The following is a 17,255-nucleotide window of genomic DNA, read 5'->3' as shown; positions in this document are numbered from 1 at the left end:
GGACCCCTCTCACAAATACAATGTATCTAACTTTATATACAAAGTGAACTTTTTTTTTTTTTTTTTGAGAAGGAGTCTCACTCTGCCGCCCAGACTGGAGTGCAGTGGCGCAATCTTGGCTCACTGCAAGCTCCGCCTCCTAGGTTCACGCCATTCTCCTGCCTCAGCCTCCCAAGTAGCTGAGACTACAGGCACCAGCCACCACGCCCGGCTAATTTTTTGTATTTTTAGTAGAGATGGGGTTTCATCCGTTAGCCAGGATGGTCTCCATCTCCTGATCTCATGATCCACCCACCTTGGCCTCCCAAAGCGCTAGGATTACAAAGTGAAAATCTGAAAAATCAGTGACAAAAGGCAAATTGAGTACAAAAAAATAAATCACTTCAATGGGGTCAGCAATCTGCTGCCTGTTTTTGTGAACAAGATTTTATTGGCTGGTTGCTTTTGTGCTACAAAGGCAGATTTGGGTAGTTGGTGGAAGAAACCATTAGGCCTGCAAAACCTAAAATATTTACTATTTGTGTCTTTATGAGAGGTGAAGCCGGCTGGACTTCTGGGTCTGGTGGGGACTTGGAAAACTTTTCTGTCTAGCTAAAGGATTGTAAATGCACCAATCAGAGCTCTGTGTCTTCCTAAAGGTTTGTAAATGCACCAGTCAGCACTCTGTCAAAACGGACCAATCAGCATTCTGTAAAATGGACCAATCAGTACTCTGTGAAATGGATCCATCATCTCTCTGTAAAATGGACCAATCAGCAGGATGTGGGTGGGGCCAAATAAGGAATAAACGCAGGCCACCTGCACTACCATCTGTAGCGCACTGGGGTCCCCTTCCCTGTTGTGGAGCTTTTATTCTTTTGCTCTTTGCAATAAGTCTTGCTGCTGCTCAGTGTTTGGGTATGTGCTTCCTTTATGAAGGTCTGTAGCTTCACTTCTGAAGCCCTGGAGACCAGGAACCCATGGGGAGGGAGGAACAACTACAGACATGCTGCCTTTGTGAACTGTAACACTCAGTGTGAAGGTCTGTAACTTCACTCCTGAAGTCAGCGAGACCGCGAACCCACCAGAAGGAAGAAACTCTGGACACATCTGAAGGAACAAAAGAACTAACACCGCGAGGGTCCGTGGCCTCATTCTTGAAGTCAGTGAGACCAAGAACCCACCAATTCCGGACACATTTACACAAAGTTTGCTGACCCCTAAATTAGACTGACAGAGTACTCCTCAAGAGAGTAGTAGAAGAAGAAATGGAGGAAAGATTTTTTTTGTTTGTTTTTTTGAGACAGAGTCTGACTGTCGCCCAGGCTGGAGTGCAGTGGTGTGATCTCGGCTCACTGCAACCTCCGCCTCCCGGGTTCAAGCGATTCTCCTGCCTCACCCTCCTAAGTAGCTGGGACTACAGGCATGTGCCGCTACACCCAGCTATTTTTTTGTTTGTTTTTATTTTTAGTAGACGGGGTTTCACCATGTTGGCCAGGCTGGTCTGGAACTCCTGACCTCAGGCGATCTGCTCACCTTGGCCACCCAAAGTGCTGGGATTACAGGTGTGAGCCACTGCCCTTGGCCAGAGGAAAAAATTTAAGTGTTCAAGGGAAATAATGCTGTTTGATAAATTTATAACTGCATAAATTACCATTGAATAGTGCAAGTATTATAAAAGCGTTTTTAGAAAACAAACAGTAAGAGAGTTCATCACACACATATGCTTGCTAAAATAACAAGAAAAGGATTTACCTAAGAAAACAGAAAACCCAGACTGGAGTGAGCTGAAATAAGCAATGAACTATTAAATTGTAAAAACTATAAGTAAAATTAAGAATTTACTGCATAAGTAACAATAATGATTGATTTTTGGTTTGCAAGTATAGTATAAAGAAAGAAAATACTTGGCAAAAATAGCATGTAAAGTGGATGGTAAAGTACTAGTTTTATTCTGGAAAAAGACTAGAAATGTTGGTTTGCTTAATATTTGTTTTTCTGGTCAAGTAATGTTTAAATTTAAGATTTATCTTGGACAAAGAAAAGTATATATAAAATACTTAAGAACAAGGGGACAAATATAATTTTTATTAAAAAAGATGAAAGTAGAAAGTATAAATGATATAAATAAATACAAATATATTATCAATAAAAGGTGCAAATAAATCAATGAATCAGAATAGAAAGCTCAGATATAGAGACACAGAGTAAATTTATCATTAGGAAAGGCAACTCAGAAAGGACAGTCATTTCAACAAGTAATGCTGGAACAAGTGGTATCCACTTCCAAGAAAGTAAATTTAACACAAAAATTTCTAACAGAAAAATTAACACACTATCTCAAAATCAACAAATTTACAAAAAGTATTAACAAAATTACAAAAATTAAAAAAAAATTGGATCATATAACTAAAAGGCACAAAATTGTAAAACTTCTAGTAGACAACATAGGGGAAAGTGTAGGTGACCAGTAGGTATGATGCTGACTTTTAAGATACAACACAAACAATAATAATCCCTGAAAGAAAAAAGTTTGATTTTATTAAAATTAAAAACTTCTACTCTGAAAGACACTGTTAAGAGAATGAAAAGGCAAATCACAAACTGGAAGAAAATCTGTGCAAATACAAAATATTAAAAGAGCACTTATAATTCAAACAATCTAACTTAAAGTTTAGCAAAAGTTCTGAGCACATACTAAAGAAGATATACAGATCAAAGGTACACAGGTCACAAGTAAGTACATGAAAGGATGCTCAAATCATATTTAATTAGGAATTGGCAAATTAAAACAGTGAGGTGCCACTACACACCTATTAGAATGGATAAAATCCAAAACATGAAAACCACCAAATATTGGTGAGGATGCTGAGCAGCAGGATCCCTCATCATGGCTGTAGGAATGCAAATGACACAAGTCCTTTAGAGACAGTCTTACCATCCAGCAACCATACTCTAAGGTATTTATACAAATGAGTTGAAAACAAATGTTGTGTCCATGTGAAAACCTGTGAATAAATGTTTATAGTTGCTTTATTCATAATTGCCAAAAATTGGAAGCTACGAAGGTATCCTTCAATAGGTGAGTAAGCAAACTGTAGTACACCCATACAATGTAATATCATTCATTGTTAAAAAGAAGTGAGAAATTAAGCCATGGAAAACATGGAGGAACCCCAAATGCATATTACTACGTGAAGGAAGCCAGTTTGAAAAGGCTACACTCTGTTTGATTTCAACTAAAAAAGCAAAACTATAGAGAGTAAAAAGATTAGTGGTTGCCAGGGTTTAGGGGCAGGGAGAGATGAATAATACGTGGAGCACAGGGAGATTTTAGACAGGGAAATTATCTGTACGATGTTGAAATGGTTGATATACAACCTTATGTATTTGACAAAACCCATCCTTGTACAACAGAAAGTATGAACCCTGGTGAATACTATGAGCATCAGTTAATAATTTATCAGTGTTGGTTCATCAGTTGTAACAAATGTACTGCACTCTTGCAAGATGTTAATAAACGGATAAATTGCATATGGAGAGAGTGCATATGGGAACTCTACCCAACATTATATTAAAACTAAATACATTTAAAACAAGAAATGTTAGAGAGCATTTGAATGACACTATTGGCAATCTGAATTGCATGGATAATACATTTTTTCATGCAAATGAACAATATTTACCAAAAACTCACCACATGAAAACTACAGATTAAGTTCTCAACAAAAAAAGGAAACAAAATTATAGAACATGTTTCTGCCAACAATACAATAAAATTAGAACTCAATAAAAATGAGACAGCTAAAATAAAAAGAAAAATAACACATTGTTGAAAGTTTAAAGCCATTTTTTTTTTGTTTTAAACAGGATCTTCTCTGTCACCTCAGTTGGAGTGCAGTGGTGTGATTATAACTCACTGCAGCCTCAAAATCCTAGGTTCAATGAGTTCTCCTGTCTCAGCCTCTTAAGTAGCTGGGACTACAGGCGCACACCCCTGTACCCGGCTAATTTTTGGATTTTTAGTTTTTATAGAGACATGGGTCTCACTTTGTTCCTCAGGCTATGCCAGTCATTCTTAAGAGAATAAAAAATGTGATTGACCCTGAGAAACAAAATATGTATTGCAGTATATTTTTAACATACAGATATAGAAATGTATAAAAAGGTATGGATTAAAATACTTGTATCATCAAAGTATAAGAAGATAGGTTCGATAGGTTCACAATTCAACTTAGAAAGTTAGAAAAGCAATTAAGCAAACATAAAGTTAGAGAAAACAAAAATGCCACAATCTGTAAAATATAAAATAAAAGATCAAAATCAAATGGAAAGCTTTAGATAACACTTTTAAAATAATGTTTTTCAACATTATAAATAGACAAACCATAAATGATTATATAGAGAATGAAAAAGATGTCACAATTATAGATAAACTTTAAGATCATGCTAAATGCTATAAACCACTTAATGCCATTAAATTTGAAATTATTAAAAAACAGTAGTTTAGAAAGCTATACATTATTAGAATTTATTCATGAGGAATAAAAATGTGACTGAGTATATATTTTTAAAATATGATTCAAATTTCCATATATGCAGTGTTTCAGAAAATGGAAAACGAATGAAAGCTCTCTAACTTATTTTATTGTGCTAGGGTAACTTTGACATCAAATCTTAAGGTTTCTGAGTCAATTTTGAGGTTGACTTAAGGATAGTATAAGGGAGGAAACACTCAAGGATAATACAAGAAAGAAAAAACGAAAAGTTGATATTTACTTATAATTTACATACAAATATTTTTGTTAAAGTATTAATAGTCCAATAAATTACTTAAAACAGTCCAAGGATCAATCTTGTTCCTCAGAAGCATGTAAAGATGATTCAGCAGAGGCATATCTGGGTTAAGTATGGCCTAGTGTTGGAGTACCACATAACTCTGTTCAGAGATCAAGATTTCATTCAAAGTGCTTAATAATTTTTGAGATAATTATTTTTTGAACAAAATAAATCAATTTTAAAGTTTGATTTCAAGATGTAATTTATCAAAAAATTACTGTTTAGAATATATCAATGTATATACTTCTTGGTAGATTTTCATAAAATATATTTGTTGTAAGACACATTTTAATTCATTCAAAATATATTGCAGGAGTTTGGTTGAAACTCAGTATACTATTTTTTAAATTAATGTACTTTCCAGTAATAATTCAAAGTCAAATAGATTTTACAAATATTGTAATTCTAAGTTATAGCTATATTTTATCATTTTTATTTTGAATCAGGAGTCAAACACTTTCACAACGTATCTTCCAAAATGTATAAAAATGACTTTTTTTTACATAAACATATAAACATACTGCTTTCTCCGTTGAAATAATAAAACAAAAGTTAACCTGGAAACATGATTCAAATAATTTATCTGCTAATCAAACTAGTATGGTGATCAAACTAGTATTCTGATGAGCTTAAAAAAAAGAAAAGTGATTACATGAAGTTACGTATTAAATGGAATTCTTTTTCCAAATGCATGTGTTCTGGTCAACAAAGCTTGATCAGTTTCCTAGCAAATAACACTGGCCTGAAATTGCTGAATGAATTGTTTTCAGCAAAGAATATGAAATTAAGTATGTAGGCATTCGAGATGAATTTTAGTAAACTGAATCAACATAGCCAATGCCTCCACATTCAGTCACCTATTTAGTTACATTTAGACATAACCATAAACCCATAAACTTTTGCATGTATTTATTCTGTTGTTTGTCTTTGTCGTCATTAACCTGATAATGATAAAACACTAGCTGGCACAGATTATTGAACCTTCACGTTTTTACATGACCTAATCTGTTAATTTCCATCATCTTTTCTGGGTCCAGGCAGACACCATGCTGCGTTCTGAATGGTAGGATTGTTTTCAAATCAAATGAGCCATTCATGAGGATGCTTATTAAAAGCCAGAACAGCAAGAAACATTCTTGCTTTGTGAGGGTTAATCTTTCTTGATTTTCATTACTTTTAATACATTTTAGAATAACTTTCCAGTTTCATTTGAACCCAAGACTACCTGAAATGTCCTAATAAAAGAAGATCTGGCTGCCAAAGAGAACACACCATCATGCCAGTTACCTGTGGTGTTCATCTTTCTTAAAAGCTGCAAAAATACGTTTCCTACTGTGCCATCCAGTACACCAAAGAGCTTTCCCTGGAAATCACTCTTTCATTATGTCTTTGTAATTACTGTTTTCTGTCTGATAAATCTTATGCAAGCTGTGAGACTTTGAATTATGGATCTGGGAGAGTTACAAGAACATAACTAGCTGCAGCTCAGTCAGCTGTGCGTGTTGATCCTTGCTTTCCAGGCAGGGCCTGTTGCAGCTATCCACTCTGTCATCTGTATTCATTTTCAGTGAGTTGATCAAAATTCTAACTTACAGAACCTTGGGGTGAATTTCTCATTTAACAAGTGTTGAGCATCCATGGCAGGAAAGATATTGCATACAGCAGCACTCAAGAGACCAAATCTTTGCCCTTAAAACTTTCATTTTCGGGAGGAAATACTGTAGCATAAAATGTCACCTCTATTTTCATTTTATGGCTTGAAAGTTTTGATTATAGAATTATATCTGAACAGGACTGCAGCAACCACACATTTTGTCTCATATGTATATAACAAAATATTGGATACATGATGGGAGCTCAATCTAGAAAGAATGCAATAACATGAAATTATTCTCTAAAACACTCACCAGAAGTGTAAGTCTAAAAGAAAATTTTCTTACAGAAGCAGAGTCTGCAGGAAATATTCTGTCAATAAGCATTTAACTGCTAACACATACACCACCTACTGTGTTCAGTGCTGGCTTTATGGTCTGGTAATAGGAGCTTCACTTTGAGTTATATTACATTTTTGAAATTTAATCACCTAATATAGTAGAAGAGCAGACAGATGCTATTTTCCTGACCAAAGGTGTGGTCTTTTTCAAAAGGAGCATAATTCTCCGACACAGTCGAGTTGTAGGAAGGGGAACATGGGGGAGAATGGAAGGAAGCAATTGCACACTGGGCATATGCACTCAACCAGTGCTGGCTAAATGGCATGTTAGAGTCTGCAGAAGGCTGTGCACACATGCCAGCCCAGCTAGCCCAGTGCTTCTCTACCAGGCTGACAATCACATCCACTGGAGAGCTCTACAGACTATTTAAATGAGAATAGCAGAGCATGGGGCTTTGCACGTCATTCTAATGTGCAGTTTTGTTTCTAGACCTGTGCATCCCAAACTTTAAAATGCGTATGAACCACCTGGGTATCTTAGTAAAATGCAGCAGTTGATTTAATTAGTCTGGGATGGTGCCTGAGGTCCTGCATTTTAACATGCACCCACGTTATGATCAAAATTGCTGTTACTTTGTCACTTTTGAGCTGTTAGAAATGCAGAATCTGGGGCCACAGGTCAGACGTACTGAATCACTATTGGCATCTTACCACCTCCAGTTGATTTTAATGAACATGAAATGTTGTGAAATGGTCCTCAGAAATCTTCACTTTTTTTCCAAATAAGGAAAATGATATTAAATATAACTTAGATGTCAAATGATTTTCTATTCTTTTAAGATCTAACTTAAATTTGTTCAATTCCCACAAATTTCAGATCATAACCAGAAGATAGATAATTAAACCTATAGCAGTAGTTCTCATGGTTTGGTCCCCAGGTAGGCATCACAGCATTACCTGGTAAGATGTTAGAAATGAAGGTTGTTTCATCCATGTTCCTACAAAGGACATGAACTCATCATTTTTTATGGCTGCATAGTATTCCATGGTGTATATGTGCCACATTTTCTTAATCCAGTCTATCATTGTTGGACATTTGGGATGGTTCCAAGTCTTTGCTATTGTGAATAATGCCGCAATATTGTGGGGTGGAGGGTGGGGGGAGGGATAGCATTGGGAGATGTACCTAATGCTAGATGATGAGTTAGTGGGTGCAGCGCACCAGCATGGCACATGTATACATATGTAACTTACCTGCACATTGCGCACATGTACCATAAAACCTAAAGTATAATAATAATAAATAAATAAATTTTTTAAAAAATAAATTAATTAAAAAAAAAAAAAAAGAAATGAAGGTTGTTGGGACCAACCCAGACCTAGTAGGCATGGGTCTCAATAGTTTGTTTAGAAATTCCTCCAGGTGACTGTGTTGCCACATAAGCAAGTTTGAGAATTACTGGCCTATAAAATTATTGTAATACTGTAAGCAATTACAATATAGAAGCTAAAATATTTTTAAAGGACACGTAAACTGAACTCCATACTCTTAAAATGAAATATGAGAACTTTAAGGAAATAGTATATTGATATATTGATAGCAGTATTGGAAAATGACATGTGATCATAAGTGGATCAGATATTTTATGGAATTCCCAGATGAGAGAAAAAGAATAAGATGAATTGTTACAAATGTGCACTCATGCATGTGCATATAGCAGCACACACAGGAGTAAACATCAAAGTAAAATCTAGAAAAATCTCAGAGTGAACAAATAAAAAGAGTTGTGGGATGTTCTATGACAAACTTTAGAACAATAAGCATATTTATTCCTAGCTGCAGAACCAGTTGAAATACTCCTCCCAGACCCCTTAAAATAAAGAGAGGAGTTGATATAGATGCGAATTTCTGAAGTTTCTCATCTAAACAGTGAATGGCCTATGAGGACAGAGTGGGGATATATATATATACACAACACACACACACACACACACACACATACACACATCAACACACTCATAAACATAATTTTGTTACATTTTTAAGGAACCCACAAGTCATAGTCATAATGTACCCCTGCTTTGGTTCTCAGGCAGGCATACTTTTTTTTTTTCATTTGATAAGTATGGTAGATAAAGGAGCTCAGAAATAAATTAATATCTGTATTTCTTATCTAGCACTGACTTCGTAACCTCCAAGGTAAGCCCTCCCAAATAAGTCATTATATCCATTTTTCTATCTATCTATCTATCTATCTATCTATCTATCTATCTATCTATCTGTCTATCTATCTATCTATCTGTCTATCTATCTCATGACCAAAAATTTTATATTGGATTTTATTAAAATAAAAAAATTTGCTTTAAAGAAAATGAGCAGACAATCCACAGAATAGGAGAAAATATTTGCAATCCCGTGTATCTCATAAGAAACTTGTAAGCAGAATATTTAATGAACATTTACATTTCAAAAATAAAAAGACAACCCCATTAAAAATGAATAAAGAATCTGACTAGACATTTCTCCAAGGAAGGTATGCCAATGGCCAATAAACACATGAAAAGATGTTTCACATTATTAGCCATTAGCAAAATGCAAATCAAAACCACAATGAGATACCACTTCACACAAACTAGAATTGCTAGAATCAGTCAGATAATAATCAGCATTGGTGAGAATGTGGAGAAACTGGACCCTCATCCATGCTGGTGTGAATGTAAAATGGTATCCCTACTATGGAAAACAGTCTGGCAGTTTCTTCAATGATTAAATATAGTTATCAAATGACACAGAAGTTTTACTACTCTATATACTTCAAACATAAATAAAAACATTTATCTACAAACATTTCATACACGAATATTTAGAATATCATTGTTCATAATAGCCCAAATGTCCATCAGCTGACAAAAGGATAAACAAAATATGGTATTAAAATATGAATTAAAGCATATTTCGCATATCAAAAGGAATGAAGTATATGCTGCAACACAGATAACCTTAAAAATAGCATACTAAATGAAAGAAGCCAGTCACAAAATAATGCATATTATATAATTCCATTTTATATGAAAGTGTACAGTATGGAAATCTAGAGACAGGGAGTAGATTAGTGGTTCCTGGGGCTGAGAATGGGGTGGAGAGGTAGGGGGTGATAACTATAGGGTCCAGGGTTTCTTTTTGAAATGATGAAATATTACAATTTACTGGGCTGATGGCTGCCCATATCTGTGAATATACGAAAAGCGATGGATTGTGCACTCAAAGTGGGTAAATTATATGGTATAAGAATTATCTCGATAAAGTTGTTTTTAAAGAGTTTACCGACAAATAGTCCTGAGTAAAAAATAGATCAGAAGGAAAGAAAACTATGATCAAACTTTAGCACCAAGTTATTGAAAATAATGAAGCTATCAGCTCTACAAACATGAGAAAATATAAAGATCTCAGAGCTCAGGCAAAACAGAGCAACAGAGGACAGAAAGAGCTAATGTACAGGGAGCAGTGCTCAGGGAAAGAAAATCAGCTTAAACAATAGAAAACCATGAAACCAGATTTCTCTGGGTAATAAAATAGTATAAATGGCATATCTTTTCAATAAGAATTCTAGAGTGATTTAGCACTTTAAGCTATCTGAATGGATAATTTGGTTGACAGGTAAACAATCATTAAATAATTAAAGTGCTAAAAATAAGTTTTTAAAAATTGAGCGTTTCTAGTAAATATTTTGTCCAGTATTGTTCAAAAGTATCAAGATCATGGGACATATGAAAAGACAGAGCAAGTCTTACAGATTAGAAGAGATTAAAGAGGATTAGTTCTTAGAAAAGCGAGTTAAAAGAAAAACCAGTGAAATTCAAATACAGTCCGGAGTTTACTTAATAGATGGAACCAATGTTAACTTATTAGTTTTGATAAACATAACATAGGTATTATGTAATTTAATAACTTTAGGGGAAGGGTATGAAGCAGGGTTTCTCAATCTCCGCAGTGCTCACATTTTTGGGCAGGTCACTCTGTGTTGTGGGAGTGTGTTTTGATCACTGTAGGCTGTTTAGCAGGGCCACTGGCAACCTCAGTTACAGATCTTCTCTAATGTCCTCAGATGGGTGGTGGGGGTGAGAGGGTACAGGTACAGCAAAGTCATCTCTAATTGAAAACTACTGTTCTACCTTAATCTCTAATATTATCTAACCAAAAGAAATCAGTTGTCTCAGTGTGTGAAAAGAAGGAAAAGAAACAAACATGTTCAATGTTTGTGAAAATAACTTTTTACTCACCTTTGCCTTTGAAGGTATAATTAGACTTGACTACTAACTTATGGCTGCCTACACTTCACCAGTAGGAAGACTGTGGTTTTTTGAAGGGTCTTTAACCAAAAACAAACCAAAATGGCACCCATTGGGTTTTTCTTCAAATAGGACATGGAGAACTGTGTAGATACCAAGAAAACATACCTTAAAAAAAATTTAGACTCCCCACTGCATTAACTGTCCATTCCAATGATAATACCATCTAAAGAGGCTTTTTAGCTATAAAAATTATTGTCATCTTTATCAAGAAATGACTTATTAAGAAGAAAGTTATAGCATAGGAAATTTGTTTTTAAAATCTTATACTGGAGGATTCCTACTTAAGGAATCTGGGGAAATGAAAATGAATGACTGACTGAGTGGAAAGTCCTGGGGCTTTTATCCTGCTGCTCCCCTTGGCTGAGAGTGCCTTTTTTCTCCTGATAATCAGCCCCTTTCTGAAGTACAGAACTTTCACGAAGATTTCTTATTAAGTTTTTTTTCAGTGTCCTCACCATTCACTTGTTTGTCTCTCAAATCCCGAAAGAAAACCTGTTGTGGATTATCGGCTTTGGTATTTTGTCAATCTCTAATTTTTACCCCTGTGATTGGACCCACTCCGGCGCTGCCTTCTGCAATGCTGTTGAGAGGCTCTCCAGAACAGTTTGTCTTACACCACCTTGAACAGACCTCCAAATATGATGGCTGTAATCAGTTGCCCAATAGCCTTCAAATAATGTTTTTGTAGGCAGAACTTTTCACCTGGTAGCTACAAAAGTGAATCATTCTACTCCATATACACATATTATGAGCAAAAAATGGAAAAAAGTAAAACTGCATTAATGTCTGAAGGGAAAAAAATCTATATATTAATGTATAAAAGCTTAAAATTACAGAAGTCTACATAAAATCATCATTGTCAGTTCTCAAACATAAGTTGTGGTGTACAACCACCATTTCCTTAAAAGGTAAATTGCAAGATGTAACATTAATAACCATTCTAGAAGAATAAAACATGTATCTTGTTTACTAGAACAAAACTACCTGTTTTTCTTAAAAGCATTTCAGTGAGTTATGTTCATTTTTATGATAATGAAAGGGAAGGCCCTTCTGTCAGTAGTCTATCTGTAGTTTTCTGCAGGTATTATCATACATTCTCTTTCTAAATGTCAAGTATAAAATAGAGCAACATTGCTGGTGAGGACACAACATGGTACAGAGGCTGAGTAGAACAGTTTGGTGGTTCCTCTTAAACATGGACTAACCACAGACCCAGAAATTCTACTCCCAGCTACATACTACATAGACATGAAAATATTTGTCTGCACAAAATCTTGTCCACTAATGTCTGTGACGATATTCTTCATGATAGCCCAAACATGCAAACAATCCAAATATCCATCAGCTGATGAAAGGCCAAACCGATGTGTTATATCCATGCAATGGAATCGTTTCTTGGACATGAAAAGGAAGGATGTACAGGTCCCCGCAAGGATGAACCTAGAAATCATCATGCTAAGTGATGCCACAGGAGAGCCCACAGGAGGGAAGTCTACAGAGACAGAAAGTAGATTCCTGGTTGTTGCGGCTTGGGGGGACAGGTGGATAGGTGGATAGGAAGGGTACAAAGCTTCTTCCTGAGGTGATGAAAATTTTTTCTAATTTACTGTGGTGATTGGTGCACATGTGTAGTTGTACCATAAAACCCATTGAATTGTACACTTCAAGTTGCTGAATTATTTGGTATATGAACGACATCACAAGAGGGGGAGGAAGGGGAGCAGAGGAGGGGAGGGAGAGTGAGGGGTAGAGGAGCTGAGGAGAGGGAGGGGGAGGGGGAGCAGACAGAAGGGGGAGAGGGAGGGAGGAGGAGAGGACAGGAGACCATGGTAGCTCCTAGGCCCCACTCTCCAGAGGCAAACTTGCCGGCAGCACCTGGAAGGAGGCTTGTGCCTCCAGTGTCCTCCTGCAGTCTGGGTGTCTGGGCACGTGGCCTGCGCGTGGCGCCATTGTGGAGTGTCCCGCGACCACGCCCTGCGTGCCTTCCAAGCGCCCAGAGGCCAACGGTCCCCCAGCCATGGGCGCTGCAGCTCCGGCCGAGTCCGCAGACCTCGGGAACTTCTGTAAGGCGGGAGAACCCCCGCTGCAAGGCCCCGACGCCCTGGCGGCTCCCATGGGCAGGTCACCCAGCACGCCCCAGACCACGCGGTCTCCCCAGGGTCGCCACAGTCCCTGGCCCCCGAGGTCCCTGACTCAGAGCCGTATTCAGTACGTCCAGTGGGGGCGCCCGGTGCCCAGCACCCACCTCACCGAGGTGCGGCCCAGCCAGGACCCCGCCAAGCCGCAGCGGGTGGTCTCCGAGGCCTGGAGGCGCCCTGCTCTGCCCGGGGACACCGCCCTGGGGCGAGACCTCTCCTGTGCCTGGGAGGGTTGCATGAAACCGGGGCTGTGTCGTGCCCGCAACCCAGGACGGACCTGGAGCCCGGTGACCATCGGGATCGCGCCCCCTGAGCGTCAAGAGAGCCCCTGGGGATCCCCAGGACAGCGAGCCCGCCCCGCAGGCCTCCCCGCCGCCCAGGAGCTCCCGGACCCCTGCACCCGAGAGACTCTGCTGGGGGCGCTCAGCCAGTGCCCCAAGGGAAGCGCTAGGTTCGACGGGCCGTTGTGGTTGGAGGTCTCAGACAGCAAGGGCGGCAGGCGGAACCTGCAGCCCCGGCCCTCTGCCTTCAAGCCCCTGAGCAAAAATGGAGCGGTTGCTTCCTTCGTGCCCAGGCCAGGGCCTCTGAAGCCGAGCCTCGGCCCCTGGAGCCTCAGTTTTTGTGATGATGCTTGGCCTTTCGTGCTGGTCCAGCCCGCCCCGTCCGCCATCTGGGACTTCTGGGCGGCGACAACGCCTTCCTGCGGCAGCTGCAGTAGGGTCGCCTTCGCTCTCGAGGTCACCCAGTCTGCTGGCCCCTTTGGCTCCTAAGAATCTGGGCCCTGCTACCCACCTCCGGAGACTCAAGCCTACGTATCTACTTTCACTTGCTCGTCCTTGCTGTACCTCAACGTGGAGCCCTGACACCACGTTATCAAACATGCAGCCCCCATACCCCTAGTCTGCACACCCCCACATCTTCCCTCTGTGCTCCCTGCCACCCCAGCAGCTGTTGATTTCAGAACCCCTGCCTTCGCCCTGCTGGCCCTCTCCTTCCTGCCCTTCTTCCTGCCGTTCCTCTGAAAAGAGGCATTTCGGGAAGGCTTGCTTTTTCTTCATGTCTCCCAGTTTGTATAGTTAAATTGTCTAGTTTGTATAGTTAAATATTTGATCTTATTAAAAACATTTGTCTGCAGAAAACCTATTTATAATAATAACAATCAAAAAAGCTTTTTATGCCAAAAGAAAGGGGAAAGTGTGTTCCAGGCAGGGGCAAGGGCAAAGATTCTGCATGGGGAATAATTCCTATTTATTTGAAGTCCAAATATAAGTCCAGTAGAGTTGGAGACTAGTGAGAGAGAAGATATGAGGTTAGAGAAATAGACTGTGATGAAGTACTATAAGGCGTTGGGACCAGAGTACAGGGTTTATTCTAAAACCGTGAGTGTTAAGTGGAGTACAGGGTTTATTCTAAAACCATGAGTGTTAAGCAGAGGACAGTCTATGATCTGGTTGATATTTTTAAAAACAAGATTCTGGCTACAGCAATGGAAATGGAAACCACAGGAGATCAATACAGTATTTCAAGCAATCCATGGGGATGGTTTGGTCTAAGAGGCAAATGGTACATCTGGAAGGATACAGACAAGTTTGAGGTTGACCTAAAAGATAGTGTGGGACCTGCTAGTGCCCTAGATGTTAGCACTGGGAAAGGGGAAGGGTCCAACAGTTTTAGCATATGGGCTTAAGAAACTGGACGATGATAGTGTCATTTATTGGGATGGGCACTACCAACATGAGAAAATATTTGAAGAAATCAAGAGTTTTGTTCAGGGTGTGTTCTCTACAACAACAAAAACACTTGCTATGCTGCTGGTCCTGTTAACTGTGCTATTGAAAAAAATAATCCTGGAACTCATTGGAGAGTTTGAACTTGGCAAAATAAGTTTGGGAGTCATGAACATATAAATTCCTTATGACATAGAAATCGTCCTTAAAACCACAGGCTACATGAGATCACTTATGCAGAAAATACAGAGAAGGGCAAGGGTGAAGCCTAAGGTACGCCAACATTTAGAACATGAAAGAACGGAGAATGGAAAAAGAACCCTCAAAACCAAGAACCTTGAGGGAGAAGGAAATCCAGGAGCAGCAGGGACACTGAGGATTCCAGAGCATGGAATTTATTCACCATGGTGGCTGCCTTCGAGAAGAGATGTTCCTTCCCTGATTTCGGAAGAGAAATTGTTTTAGAGTGTTGGAAGTGGGAAGCCTGAACTGCATGGGAGATGGAAGGAAGGGAGGGTATGTTAGTCCGTTTGCATTGCCACGAAGGAATACCTGAGACTGGGTAATTTAGAAAGAAAAGAGTTTAATTTTTGTTCTGCAAGCTATACAGGAAGTATGGTGCCAGCACTGGCTTCTGGTGAGGTCTCCGGAAGCTTCCAGCCATGGCGGAAGGCCAAGGGTGAGCCTCACATGGAGACAGGTATCAAGCAAGGAGAGAGCAGGGAAGTCCCAGAGTCTTTATAAAAGACCAGCTGGCATGTATCACCAAGGGAATGGCCCCAAGCCATTCATTAGGGATCTGCCTTGGGATCCAACATCTCCCACCAGGCGCATCTCCAACATCAGTGGCTACATTTCAACATGAGATTTGGAGGGGACGCACATCCAAACTATATCAGCGGGCTTGGAGGCGGGGACTGTAGAAGCCACTAGGAGATAATAGGTTGTGAAGTGAAGCAGGCAATAAGACTGCTGGAGGAATTTTACTTTGTCTTTAGATTTTCTTTTAAGAAAGGATAGGGGGCAAATGTGAATAAGAATGGTATCTACACTCTTGTCCAAGCCATGAAGGTCTTGGAATTCAAGAAAAAGTGTGGCTTTGCTTTCAGCTGAGGGGCAGTGCACAGGCAAGATGAATTAAGGGTAGGCAGGTGAAGAGAATATTTGTAGAAGCTAAGGTTTGTGGGATTTTCTGATGACTCCTCATGAGTTTCAGAGGGGACCATGTGAGGTTTGAGAAGACAGGATGCGAGGTTGGGTCAGAAATGGAATGGACTGGGAAGGACTCATGAGTCTGGAAAGAGATTGCTTACCTGGTAATTCAAAGCACTATCTCAGAGTAATGTGGTTGATCAATTACCTTATGGAACAGAGTATTTATCTGGAATGTAGGGACACATTTTAGCAAGAGGGCAAGGACTCTTTACTGTGCACCAGCATTGCAATAGCTAAGGAACAGTGAATCCCCTGTGAACGGTAGCAAAGGAAGCCTCCTTCCTTGTAGCACAAGGGCCTGGCAATGGGATGTGAACAGACAAATTCCAAGGAGAGAACAGAGATTCTGAAACAGATATGCAAGAACTTAATATACAAAAATGGTGACATTCAAAATCTCTGTGAAAATAATTAATTGCTGAAGAAATTGGATTGCAACTATTGGACACCCAATTAGGAATAAGAATATGTGTATATAATTAGTACACTCAAATATCTTGTGCCCCAGGATCTCTTTAGTAGCCCAATACCTTTATACTTCTATCAATTTAACTGCACTTTTACCACAAATTTACTTAAATGTGTTACCAAACCAGTCCATGAAAAACTTTTTAGTTACATAGGTAATCTATTTCATAGAAGCATGAAATGTAAGTGCAGAAAGAGAGTTATTTATCTCCATGTAAGCTTAATAAGTTGTAAACATTTAAGTAGAGTTAAACAAAAGAATTCTTCTGAGTTAGGTGTGAGCAAGTTATAATACACTGGGAAATATCTACAAGTAATAAAAACTTGAAAGACAAGCGACAGGAGAGGAGGCTACTTTTATAACCCACATAGCAGACCCGGGTTACTATTCCACAATGGTAAGACATCACTAAATATCCACAATAAAAAAATAGAGAAAACATAGAATCACTAAAAACATAACTACACAGTTCATGTAATAAATAGTTCAAATTATTAATAAACATATAACATACTCAAAAGTGTTCTATATATTCAGAGAAATACATATATATGGAATTTCCACTAATCATTGCCAAAAACAAGGTCTGCTAATATCCTTCC

General features: G+C 38.8%; 1 protein-coding gene across 1 annotated transcript; it reads left to right on the top strand.

The window, feature by feature from the left end:
* Positions 1-12,891: 12,891 nt before the first annotated feature.
* On the top strand, positions 12,892-15,346 carry POM121L12 (POM121 transmembrane nucleoporin like 12). The gene has a single exon (XM_054495654.1). It carries the CDS (start codon positions 13,122-13,124, stop codon positions 14,010-14,012), a length of 891 nt encoding a protein of 296 aa, XP_054351629.1. The 5' UTR covers positions 12,892-13,121; the 3' UTR covers positions 14,013-15,346.
* Positions 15,347-17,255: the final 1,909 nt, after the last annotated feature.

Source organism: Pongo pygmaeus, chromosome 6 (genome assembly GCF_028885625.2).
Source record: "Pongo pygmaeus isolate AG05252 chromosome 6, NHGRI_mPonPyg2-v2.0_pri, whole genome shotgun sequence".
NCBI classification, from domain to species: Eukaryota; Metazoa; Chordata; class Mammalia; order Primates; family Hominidae; genus Pongo; species Pongo pygmaeus.
Note: the sequence above shows the minus strand (reverse complement) of the source record. Positions and strands in the feature narration are given on the sequence as shown.

Excerpts from the sequence above, each read along its gene's own strand:
- POM121L12 (XM_054495654.1), top strand. The coding sequence starts at position 13,122 with ATGGGCGCTGCAGCTCCGGCCGAGTCCGCAGACCTCGGGAACTTCTGT.